This window comes from Lampetra planeri, chromosome 58 (genome assembly GCF_965212315.1).
Source record: "Lampetra planeri chromosome 58, kcLamPlan1.2.h2, whole genome shotgun sequence".
NCBI classification, from domain to species: Eukaryota; Metazoa; Chordata; class Hyperoartia; order Petromyzontiformes; family Petromyzontidae; genus Lampetra; species Lampetra planeri.
In genome coordinates, this window is record NC_136164.1 from 4,222,744 (window position 1) to 4,235,340 (window position 12,597).

At 54.5% G+C, this 12,597-nt stretch overlaps 1 protein-coding gene across 1 annotated transcript in view; it reads left to right on the forward strand.

Moving 5' to 3' along the window:
* Positions 1-12,597, forward strand: part of DNAH9 (dynein axonemal heavy chain 9) — a 98,308-nt gene that overhangs the window by 20,864 nt on the left and 64,847 nt on the right. The window contains exons 17-24 of the mRNA XM_078618661.1: positions 1,486-1,621; positions 2,455-2,654; positions 3,323-3,537; positions 3,967-4,212; positions 4,900-5,122; positions 5,905-6,071; positions 6,970-7,399; positions 8,448-8,702. Coding sequence (XP_078474787.1) covers positions 1,486-1,621; positions 2,455-2,654; positions 3,323-3,537; positions 3,967-4,212; positions 4,900-5,122; positions 5,905-6,071; positions 6,970-7,399; positions 8,448-8,702 — 1,872 coding nt within the window. The remainder of the gene's footprint in view (positions 1-1,485; positions 1,622-2,454; positions 2,655-3,322; positions 3,538-3,966; positions 4,213-4,899; positions 5,123-5,904; positions 6,072-6,969; positions 7,400-8,447; positions 8,703-12,597) is intronic.

A 12,597-nucleotide genomic window follows, 5' to 3' on the forward strand; every position in this document is an offset into this window, starting at 1 on the left:
AACGGGCCTCCATAGAGGCAGTGTATAGTAGCGTAGTGTATAGTAGTGTCGTGTATAGTAATGTAGTGTATAGTAGTGGATAGTGTAGTGTATAGTAGTGTAGTGTATAGCGTAGTGTAAAATGTAGTGTATAGTAGTGTAGTGTATAGTGTAGTGTATAGTAGTGCATAGTGTAGTGTATAGTAGTGTAGTGTATAGTGTAGTGTATAGTAGTGTATAGTGTAGTGTATAGTAGTGTAGTGTATAGCGTAGTGTAAAATGTAGTGTATAGTAGCGTAGTGTATAGTAGTGTCGTGTATAGTAATGTAGTGTATAGTAGTGGATAGTGTAGTGTATAGTAGTGTAGTGTATAGCGTAGTGTAAAATGTAGTGTATAGTAGTGTAGTGTATAGTGTAGTGTATAGTAGTGCATAGTGTAGTGTATAGTAGTGTAGTGTATAGTGTAGTGTATAGTAGTGTATAGTGTAGTGTATAGTAGTGTAGTGTATAGCGTAGTGTAAAATGTAGTGTATAGTAGTGTAGTGTATAGTGTAGTGTATAGTGGTGTTGTGCCTCCATAGAGCCCAATGTCTTTGCTTATTGACCATTGCCCTATTAACAGCTGGTTGTTGTCGGTACAGTAAATATTAATTGATGCATTGATTAACTATGTTTCTTTTAATGTTATGTGTTTACAATGTTGTTAGTATCATTATGTATTCATATCTATTTAAATTTAAAGTTTATTTTTTGGTTGATAAAGTGTAACTTTTGATGCTATCGGAACGAATTAATCCTTTGACGTGTATTTCCTATACTCGCTTAACGACCAAATCACCAAACGACCGGTTTCGTGGAGCCAATTACCGTCGTTAAGAGGGGTTCTATTGTGTGTATATAGAGAGCTCGTTTTTAGAAGCGTCCTGGCCATCACGAATGATAGCTCAACGAAGTGGCTTATCGTCGCGTGGGAATTTACAGCGGTAAAAAATACTCTCGAACGCACGTCGATTCTAAATGTGGAGGGAAAAACCCGGAGAAAAATCCACGCGACCAAGAGGAGAGAGAGAGAGACACGCAAACTCCAAATATACATGCGTCAGGGTTGGGTTCGAACCGACGACCTCCTGCACGCCAGGCGAGGCAGATAACAATGCTCAACGCATTAATTCAGCGTTTCGCTACATGCGGCCATTTATTTGGGCTTGGAGAAAGTGATTCGAAAACTGGGAGGGCCGCAAATTCAAATCGTGCCGTTCGTTCCACGGAGGCCGATGAAACGGATTCCTCCTTGCGCGAAGTCAACAGCCATGGGAATGTGGAATTCTCTCTGTGGGCTAAAGGCCGCGAATTAGGCCGGCGATTTTCCCACCTCCCGTGGAGTCCTGCGGAGCGCGCCGCTAAACGCCGATGTAGAGCGAGCGACGCCCGCCAACGGGACACACGGGTTTAACGGTGCCCTCCCGCTGCCCGGCCGTCGTGCCCGCGGGGGCCGCTGTCTCTCAGGAGAACCTGGAGCTGCTGCAAGCGGACGCGAGCTCGGAGGAGTGGCAGGCGTACGTGGAGTACGTGGACGAGATGGTGGTGGATGGGTTCTTCACGGCCATAGAGTGCTCGCTCAAGTTCCTCATCGAGAACATGGGTGAGAGAGACTGAAGCTATTCAACTATTGTTTCAAGTCACCAGTTAAGGCCCGCAGAGCTGGCCTCAAGCGATAGCTCAACGAAGTGGCTTGTCACGTGGAAATTTACTGCAGCCAGATACTCCAAACGTGTGATGTTGATTCTAAATGTGGAGGGAAAAACCGGAGGACCCGGAGAAAATCCACGCGACCACGGGGGTAGAGAGAGAAAGACACGCAAACTCCACATATACAGCACCAGGCGTCAGAGTCGGGATCAAACCCATGATCTCCTGTATACCAGGCGAGGTAGTTAACAGTTTAACACGTAGGCTTTCGCGACCAATATTATTCATAATAAACATTTTTGGGTTTAAAGTAGTGAACTATGTCTTTTTTCAACGTGACATTTTTTTGCTGATTGACCGTGTTGGGCGGTGGAGGGTTAAGACACATTTATAAATAACGCGATCTAACCCAAGAACGTTTATTATGAGGTAGTTAACATCTCGATTTGAAGCTTTCGTGACTGCAAGGATTCATACTCTTAGTTCTTTCGGTAAAGTCACGTAGATTTGCTGCATCAAGGCTTGATGCAGCTAATCTGGCTGTGATGGTCCCACCTGATGACGGAGACTTGTGTTGCCTCCGAAACGTCGTGATTTTCATTGTTGTATTATATTATTTTTTATTTCATTTTTTACCTACGTGACTTTACCGAAAGAACTAAGAGTATACTTAACATCTCACCACCGTGGTGCCCAATATATTGCACGACGATGTAGCATCACCACGTGGCGGTAGGCGGATTGACCCTTTTGTAAACGTTGCCACTTGTAAACGTTGTCGCGCAGATGCCCGGACGTGCGGCGCTCCGCTCTTCAAGGTGCGGCTGGAGCTGGTGGCGCCCGAGCTGGTGTTCAGCCCGTCGTTGGACGAGCAGGACAGCGGCGACGGCCTCGCGGACCTGGTGGAGGCGCTGGTGAACGACGTGTACCGCGTCTCGTCGCTGGTGCCGCGCCTCGCCGCGCACAGCAGCTTCCCGCACTACCAGGTGCGAGCAGCGTGGGGCGTCGCGCCGAAGACGTGTCCCCCTTTCCCCCACCCCCCTCCCCCGCCGCAGCGCACAAGCCCCGTCCGGCACCAGGGGCTTGAGCGGGCAATTGCGGTGCTGTGCCTTTATCTGTTTGTTTCTTCTTGCTACGCTCAGCACAGTGTTCGCTTGCTCTTGAAGAGAGAGAGCGACGCAAAGGAAGCGTAAGCAAGCGAGAAGGCAGCCATGCAGTGAGCAGGTGCCAACGATTGCCCGCCCAAGCTCTGCTATCCTGGATTATTAAGATGTTATCGGCAAATTAATGAGTGTTTACGCGAGCACCTCCGATTGGCTCGGTTGGCTACGTACCGTGCAAAATAAGTTCAACATACGTGCATACATGTGGGAGGAAACCGGCTCACCCGGAGAAAACACACACGTGCGAGGGGGAAACGCTCTATGACATATGGACAGAAGTTGGGCGTCCACACTTTTGGCCGTACCGCCTTGTCCTGGCGAGCCGCGGCAAGGCGCCTCCTCGACGCCCACCCGTGGGGGGAAGGGAGTTTCACGACCCTCGTGCGGCGATCCACCAACCCTCACCGCTGTCACCAAAGCGGCGTAAGCCACCGCCGCCGCTGCCCCGGTTGACGATGGGGGTGGGGGGCCTCTGCCTTTGTCGTCGACAGGCGGACATGGAGGACATGGTCGACCTTGCTGACATGCGGGACGAGCTGATGCGGCGCGTGCGCACCGCGGCGGCCCGCTGCCTGGAGTACCGCGCGACGCTGGCGACGTACGCGCACCTCTGGGCCGACGACCGGCACGAATACCTGCGCCAGTTCCTGCTCTACGGCCACGCGCTCACCCCCGAGGAGGTGGAGATGCTCGCCACGGCACACACGTGAGTCGACGAGGGTTTGGCGGCGGGCGGGCGGGATCGTTTACGCGCCGGGGCGACCGTCGCTCGGCCAGGTGCGACGGGAGCGACGATTCGCGCGCAGGTCCACGGACGGCGGTGCGTGGACCTGCGCGTGTAACAATATTGCGTCACCTCTCGACGTTTAAACACTCGGCCCTCCGCTGTGTGCGGATCAACCAAAGCTCACTTGAAGGGACTTCGGAGGTAGCTCTGTTGTCATCCGCTTCCGTGGGCCGCTGCCCTGCGAAAGATCCGGTTGGAACCCACGTCTCGAGACACCAGACTGACATCTTGCACGGGAGGCGGCACGGTAGAAACACTACGCGATGACGACGGACGACGACGCTGAGGAATTGTTGCCGCCGTGGCGCCCCCCCCCCTCTTCCCCGCCCCCCGCCACTCGCGCGGCAGGACGGCGGATGACGACGAGGGGCACGCAGCGGGCGTGATGGAGCAGCCCCCGACGCTGGCGCAGTTCCGCGAGCAGGTGGACAGCTACGAGCGGCTGCACGAGGAGGCGTCGCGGCTCGAGCCGTCCACCACGGCGGAGGGGTGGCTGCGCGTGGACGCCCGCCCCTTCAAGGCGTCGCTGCTCAACATCATCAAGCGCTGGAGCCTCATGTTCAAGCAGCACCTGGTCGACCACGTCACCAACAGGTGGGTGGAGACGTTGCTTGGCTGTGGCCCCCCGGTGGCCTTGAGTTTGGCGGTGGCGGTGGTGGTAGCGGCGATATGTGTTTGTACGGGGATCGGTAGGGCAGCGGTTATCGTGCTACGAACCCGGCGGCACGGGTTCGATTGCCGCTCACGGCCAACGCCGGCGATGATTATCTGAACCGGTCCTCGGCCTCTCCTAGGTCGACTCAGCCTCAAATGAGTACCTGGTGCGGTGTGTAAACATTGCCACAGGGGAGACAAAGGCGGCCGGGCGTGGTGTTGACCACCCACCCGCTCGTGTGCCATGTCGGCCTTCATAGGTGCTCGCTAACATCACTTGCCCCAACAGTCTGTTAAGGCTACTCGGGGGATCTTTGTATGTTGAACTTCTTTCGCACCGTATGTAGCCAACCGTGCAAATCAGAAATTCAGAGGCGGGACAACAAACTTAACACCAAAAAGCAGTTCGAAAGAAATTCGTTTTAAATCTAGATGATTTAAAAGTGCACAACTCCAGTGGCTTCTCCAGTACGTATGTTGAACTTGTTCTTCTCCGTACGTAGCCGACCGCGCTAATCGGCGGTGCGGGAGAACCTGCGTTGGAATCCGGGGTTGGACCGGCCAACCGGAACGAGACTGGGTTCTCGAACGCTGCCTACTACCCCCCCCCACCCCTTCTCGTCGCAGCCTCCTGGGCCTGGAGCAGTTTGTGCAGGAGAAGGAGGAGGGCCTGGGCCAGAAGATAAAGGAGGGCGACTACCACGCCTTGGTGGACGTCATGGGCCACCTGATGGCCGTCAAGGAGCGGCAGGCGAGCACGGACGCAATGTTCGAGCCGCTCAAGGAGACCATCGAACTCCTCAAGTCGTACGACCAGGAGCTTCCAGACGACGTCTACAGGCAGCTCGAGGTATCGGAAGCGGAATATTTATTTAGACCGCGTGAGGAATCCGGTGAGCTATGAAGCTCTTTCTCACAGGTGTCCAGTCGGGGCCTAGGGGTCAGAGCGTCAATAACGGCAATATCAGCGCCGATAGACCCGTGGCCGTGGTGTGGCGCTTAACGCTTTCCCTTTCCGAGACTGTCCTCTGAATCTGGGAACGTGCGAGCGGTTCAGCGTAGTGGCGTCGTTGTTTTTAAAGACATTATGCTCACCGCAGAGAACTGTAGCGACACGACCGCGCTCTATGATAGCTGGCGCAAATTTGTGCCCCCGCGCCCTCACGCATGGCCTTGTGGGAGCCTCGGTACCAATAAAGTTATTGTACTTTTTCTTTCGATTCCGTTCCGACGACGTACAAATTCGTCGACGTACTTATACGACGACGTACGAATCAGAATAAAAAACTGATGACGTACGTGCACGTACACGTACGTCGTCGGAATGGGAAATAGGGTTCATCGTGCACCCAGCGGTTTTGTGTTCCCGGTGACGGATGCGCGTCGCGTTATATAGTTGTGCATCTGGCAGTTTTTGTTTTACGAGCTCCCAGAGGAGTCCGGAGTGCAGTCCTCGGCCACCGAGGAGATTAATTGGTAGGCGACAGAGGGGCGACACTTCGCAGCACATCAGCTGAGGTGCCCCAGGCTGCTCTGCAAGTTTCCGTAGCCACTAACAACGACCACTTCCCCACCGCTCTCTCTGTGTCTCCCTCCCTCTGCGTGTGCGTGCGTACCGCGCGTCGGCCGCAGGAGCTGCCGGAGAAGTGGACGAACCTGAAGAAGGGCGCGGTGGCCATGAAGCAGCAGGTGGCGCCGCTGCAGGCCGCCGAGGTGGCCGTGCTGCGCAGGAAGTGCGCCGCCTTCGACGTGGAGCAGCACCGCTTCCGCGAGCGCTTCCGAGCGAAGGCGCCGTTCTGGTGAGCGATGGAGGGGGGGGGGTGGATTCTTCGTCCTAATACTGAAACTAAACTTTTTATTTTACTGGGTAAGTATACTCTTAGTTTTTTCGGTAAAGTCACGTAGGTAAAAAAAGGGAAATTTAAATTAATAAAAATAAAATAATAAAAATCACGACGTTTCGGAGGCAACACAAGTCTCCGTCATCAGGTGGGACCGTCACAGCCAGATTTGCTGCATCAAGTGAGGCAGGGATTCCAAGATGCAAGTTCTTAAATACAAGTTAAGGGGGAGGAGGGGGGAGGAGCTTATCAGAATGTGGTAGCCAATGAATGGAACGTATTGGGAGGGGGGGCGGGGCTAAAAGAGAGGCGACCTGGCCGTCACAAATGATAGCTCAACTAAGCGGCTCGTCACAGCATGGACATTTATAGCGGAGGCCAAATACTTTTCGATTTAAAGCTTTCGTGACTGCAGGGATTCATCTTCTTGGTTCTTTCGGTAAAGTCACGTAGAAGGGAAATAATAAAATAATAAAAATAAAACATAAAAAAATAAAATGTTATTATTTTTATTATTTCATTATTTCCCTTCTACGTGACTTTACCGAAAGAACCAAGAAGAGGCCAAATACTCTAAACGATTCTAAATGTGGAATGAAAAACCGGAGGACCCGGAGAAAAAATCCACACGACCCTACGGGGCAAAACATGCAACCTCCAAATATACAGCAGTCGTTCATGGCCGGGATCGAACCAACGACTTCTTGTATACCAGGCGAGGGAGTTAACATCTTGCCACCGCGTTACTTCTGAGTCGGAGATTGAGCGCTGTCGAGCACGCGAAACGCAAACTTGGTTCCGCCGCATCGCGCCGATCCGAGCCGCGACCCTCAAATCCCTGCCCACCCACCCACAGCTATGACTGCGCCAAGCCCTATCCGCTGCTGGACACCTGGAACCGCGACCTGTCCTCCATGGAGGCGTCGTTGGCCAGCCTGGCCGAGTCGGCCGGCCTCTTCGAGGTGGCTGTGCCGGACGCGCGGCAGCTGCGGCAGTGCCGCCGCGAGGCTCGCGCCCTCCGGGAGCTGTGGGACGTGACGGCGCTGGTGCGGTCAAGCGTGGGCGACTGGCGCGACACCAGGTGGCGGCAGCTGGACGTGGACGCGATGGACGCCGAGTGCAAGCGGTTCGCGCGCGACCTCCGTGCGCTCGACAAGGAGACGCGCGCATGGGACGCCTTCTCGGGCCTCGACTCGGAGGTGAAGAACATGATGACGTCGCTGCGAGCCGTCGCCGAGCTGCAGAACCCAGCGATTCGCGAGCGGCACTGGCAGCAGCTCATGCAGGTGGGTGCGGCTGGGCACTTGGCTATGCAAACATGACTCCTTGTAAAAAGGTGTCAGTTTTGTTGCCAGATAGAAGGGTAAAGAACCAATTATCAACTACCGCACAGTTTGCTGGTACATTCATATTGTTAACTACCTCGCCTGGTATACAGTCCATAAATGACGTCACGCAACTAGGGGGGGGGGGTCAGATATTTGTGACGATGTGTGACAAGGGGGGGGGGAGTTGCGAAATGTGACGTCATGTAAAAATGCGCAACTTTAAATAAATATAGACGAAACGTTCTACTTAATTAAATCGACTTTTTGTTTACTTTACCTTCTTCTTGGTTCTTTTGGTAAAGTCACGTAGAAGGGAAATAATAAAATAATAAAAATAAAACATAATAAAATACAATTCTCACGACGTTTCGGCCACAACGGAAGCAGCCGTCCTCAGGTGAAGAACAGATCTGTTGGAAAGACAGCGTCGTGAGAATTGTATTTTATTATGTTTTATTCTTATCATTTTATTATTTCCCTTCTACGTGACTTTACCGAAAGAACCGAGAAGATGAATCCCTGCAGTCACGAAAGCTTTAAATCGAAATTTACTTTACCTTGTCACGTGTTGTCACATCTCATTTGCCTTTCGATTTAAAGCTTTCGTGACTGCAGGGATTCATCTTGTTGGTTCTTTCGGTAAAGTCATGTAGAAGGGAAATAATAAAATAAAAAAAACATAATAAAATAATTCTCACGACGTTTCGGCCACAACGCAAGCAGCCGTCTTCAGGTCTGTCAAGTAGACACATTCAGACTCTGTCTACTTGACAGACCTGTTCTCCACCTGAAGACGGCTGCTTAAGTTGTGGCCGAAACGTCGTGAGAATTATTTTATTATGTTTTTATTATTTTATTATTTCCCTTCTACGTGACTTTATCGAAAGAACCAAGAAGATCTCATTTGCCTTTTACTTTCACCCATCCCGTCCGTACGTAACTTCTCCGCCCGCGTCACCTCACCCCCCCCCACCTCCCACCGTCTCGCGCGTCGCGCGGCCCCCAGGCGACGGGCGTGCGCTTCTCGATGGACGAAGACACCACGCTGGCCGACCTGCTGCAGCTGAACCTGCACTCGTTTGAGGACGAGGTGCGCTCCATCGTGGACAAGGCGGTGAAGGAGATGGGCATGGAGAAGGTGCTCCGTGAGCTGCGCTCCACCTGGGGCCAGATGAGCTTCGGCTACGAGCCGCACCCGCGCACCGCCGTGCCGCTGCTGCGCTCCGACGAGGAGCTCATCGAGACGCTGGAGGAGAACCAGGTGGGGGGGGGGGAGGGGGGGAGGGGCGTTCGTGCGATCGATCGATCGCCCTTTGGTGTTTATCGACGACTTCGCGAATCGTCTTCGCTCGCACGGTTGCTGAAGAGCGATGGACGGGCAGTACAGATGGTGAACACGGGACGGGCAGTACAGATGGTAAACACGGCACGGGCAGTGCAGATGGTAAACACGGCACGGGCAGTGCAGATGGTGAACACGGCACGGGCAGTGCAGATGGTAAACACGGCACGGGCAGTACAGATGGTAAACACGGCACGGGCAGTACAGATGGTGAACACGGCACGGGCAGTACAGATGGTAAACACGGGACGGGCAGTACAGATGGTAAACACGGCACGGGCAGTACAGATGGTAAACACGGGACGGGCAGTACAGATGGTAAACACGGCACGGGCAGTACAGATGGTAAACACGGGACGGGCAGTACAGATGGTAAACACGGCACGGGCAGTACAGATGGTGAACACGATATGGGCAGTGCAGATGGTAAACACGGCACGGGCAGTACAGATGGTAAACACGGCACGGGCAGTACAGATGGTAAACACGGCACGGGCAGTGCAGATGGTAAACACGGCACGGGCAGTGCAGATGGTAAACACGGCACGGGCAGTACAGATGGTAAACACGGCACGGGCAGTACAGATGGTGAACACGATATGGGCAGTGCAGATGGTAAACACGGCACGGGCAGTACAGATGGTAAACACGGCACGGGCAGTACAGATGGTAAACACGGCACGGGCAGTACAGATGGTAAACACGGCACGGGCAGTGCAGATGGTAAACACGGCACGGGCAGTGCAGATGGTAAACACGGCACGGGCAGTACAGATGGTAAACACGGCACGGGCAGTACAGATGGTGAACACGATATGGGCAGTACAGATGGTAAACACGGCACGGGCAGTACAGATGGTAAACACGATATGGGCAGTGCAGATGGTAAACACGGCACGGGCAGTACAGACGGTGAACACGACACGGGCAGTACAGACGGTGAACACGGCACGGGCAGTACAGATGGTGAACACGGGACGGGCAGTGCAGACGGTGAACACGGCACGGGCAGTACAGATGGTGAACACGGCACGGGCAGTACAGATGGTAAACACGGCACGGGCAGTGCAGATGGTAAACACGGCACGGGCAGTGCAGATGGTAAACACGGCACGGGCAGTACAGATGGTAAACACGGGATGGGCAGTGCAGACGGTGAACACGGCACGGGCAGTGCAGACGGTGAACACGGCACGGGCAGTACAGATGGTAAACACGGCACGGGCAGTGCAGATGGTAAACACGGCACGGGCAGTGCAGATGGTGAACACGGCACGGGCAGTACAGATGGTAAACACGGCACGGGCAGTACAGATGGTAAACACGGCACGGGCAGTGCAGATGGTAAACACGGCACGGGCAGTACAGATGGTAAACACGGCATGGGCAGTGCAGATGGTAAACACGGCACGGGCAGTACAGATGGTAAACACGGCATGGGCAGTGCAGATGGTGAACACGGCACGGGCAGTACAGATGGTAAACACGGCACGGGCAGTACAGATGGTAAACACGGCACGGGCAGTACAGATGGTAAACACGGCACGGGCAGTACAGATGGTAAACACGGCATGGGCAGTGCAGATGGTAAACACGGCACGGGCAGTACAGATGGTAAACACGGCACGGGCAGTACAGATGGTAAACACGGCACAGGCAGTGCAGATGGTAAACACGGCACGGGCAGTGCAGATGGTAAACACGGCACGGGCAGTGCAGATGGTAAACACGGCACGGGCAGTACAGATGGTAAACACGGCACGGGCAGTGCAGATGGTAAACACGGCACGGGCAGTGCAGATGGTAAACACGGCACGGGCAGTACAGATGGTAAACACGGCACGGGCAGTACAGATGGTAAACACGGCACGGGCAGTACAGATGGTAAACACGGCACGGGCAGTGCAGATGGTAAACACGGCACGGGCAGTACAGATGGTAAACACGGCACGGGCAGTACAGATGGTAAACACGGCACGGGCAGTACAGATGGTAAACACGGCACGGGCAGTACAGATGGTAAACACGGCACGGGCAGTGCAGATGGTAAACACGGCACGGGCAGTGCAGATGGTAAACACGGCACGGGCAGTACAGATGGTAAACACGGCACGGGCAGTGCAGATGGTAAACACGGCACGGGCAGTGCAGATGGTAAACACGGCACGGGCAGTACAGATGGTAAACACGGCACGGGCAGTGCAGATGGTAAACACAGCACGGGCAGTACAGATGGTAAACACGGCACGGGCAGTGCAGATGGTAAACACGGCACGGGCAGTGCAGATGGTAAACACAGCACGGGCAGTACAGATGGTAAACACGGCACGGGCAGTACAGATGGTAAACACAGCACGGGCAGTACAGATGGTAAACACGGCACGGGCAGTACAGATGGTAAACACGGCACGGGCAGTACAGATGGTAAACACGGCACGGGCAGTACAGATGGTAAACACAGCACGGGCAGTACAGATGGTAAACACAGCACGGGCAGTACAGATGGTGAACACGGCACGGGCAGTGCAGATGGTGAACACGGCACGGGCAGTACAGATGGTAAACACGGCACGGGCAGTACAGATGGTAAACACAGCACGGGCAGTACAGATGGTAAACACAGCACGGGCAGTACAGATGGTAAACACGGCACGGGCAGTACAGATGGTAAACACGGCACGGGCAGTACAGATGGTAAACACGGCACGGGCAGTACAGATGGTAAACACGGCACGGGCAGTGCAGATGGTAAACACGGCACGGGCAGTGCAGATGGTAAACACGGCACGGGCAGTGCAGATGGTAAACACGGCACGGGCAGTACAGATGGTAAACACGGCACGGGCAGTGCAGATGGTAAACACGGCACGGGCAGTGCAGATGGTAAACACGGCACGGGCAGTACAGATGGTAAACACGGCACGGGCAGTACAGATGGTAAACACGGCACGGGCAGTGCAGATGGTGAACACGGCACGGGCAGTACAGATGGTAAACACGGCACGGGCAGTGCAGATGGTGAACACGGCACGGGCAGTACAGATGGTAAACACGGCACGGGCAGTACAGATGGTAAACACGGCACGGGCAGTGCAGATGGTGAACACGGCACGGGCAGTACAGATGGTAAACACGGCACGGGCAGTACAGATGGTGAACACGGGACGGGCAGTGCAGACGGTGAACACGGCACGGGCAGTACAGATGGTAAACACGGGATGGGCAGTGCAGACGGTGCACACGGCACGGGCAGTACAGATGGTGAACACGGCACGGGCAGTACAGATGGTAAACACGGGACGGGCAGTGCAGATGGTGAACGGGACGGGCAGTGCAGATGGTAAAAACGGCACGGGCAGTACAGACGGTAAACACGGCACGGGCAGTACAGATGGTGAACACGGCACGGGCAGTACAGATGGTGAACACGGCACGGGCAGTGCAGATGGTAAACACGGCACGGGCAGTACAGATGGTGAACACGGCACGGACAGTACAGATGGTGAACACGGGACGGGCAGTGCAGACGGTAAACACGGCACGGGCAGTGCAGATGGTGAACACGGCACGGGCAGTACAGATGGTGAACACGGCACGGGCAGTGCAGATGGTAAACACGGCACGGGCAGTGCAGATGGTAAACACGGCACGGGCAGTACAGATGGTAAACACGGCACGGGCAGTACAGATGGTGAACACGGGACGGGCAGTGCAGACGGTAAACACGGCACGGGCAGTACAGATGGTACACACGGCACGGGCAGTGCAGATGGTGAACACGGCACGGGCAGTACAGATGGTGAACACGGCACGG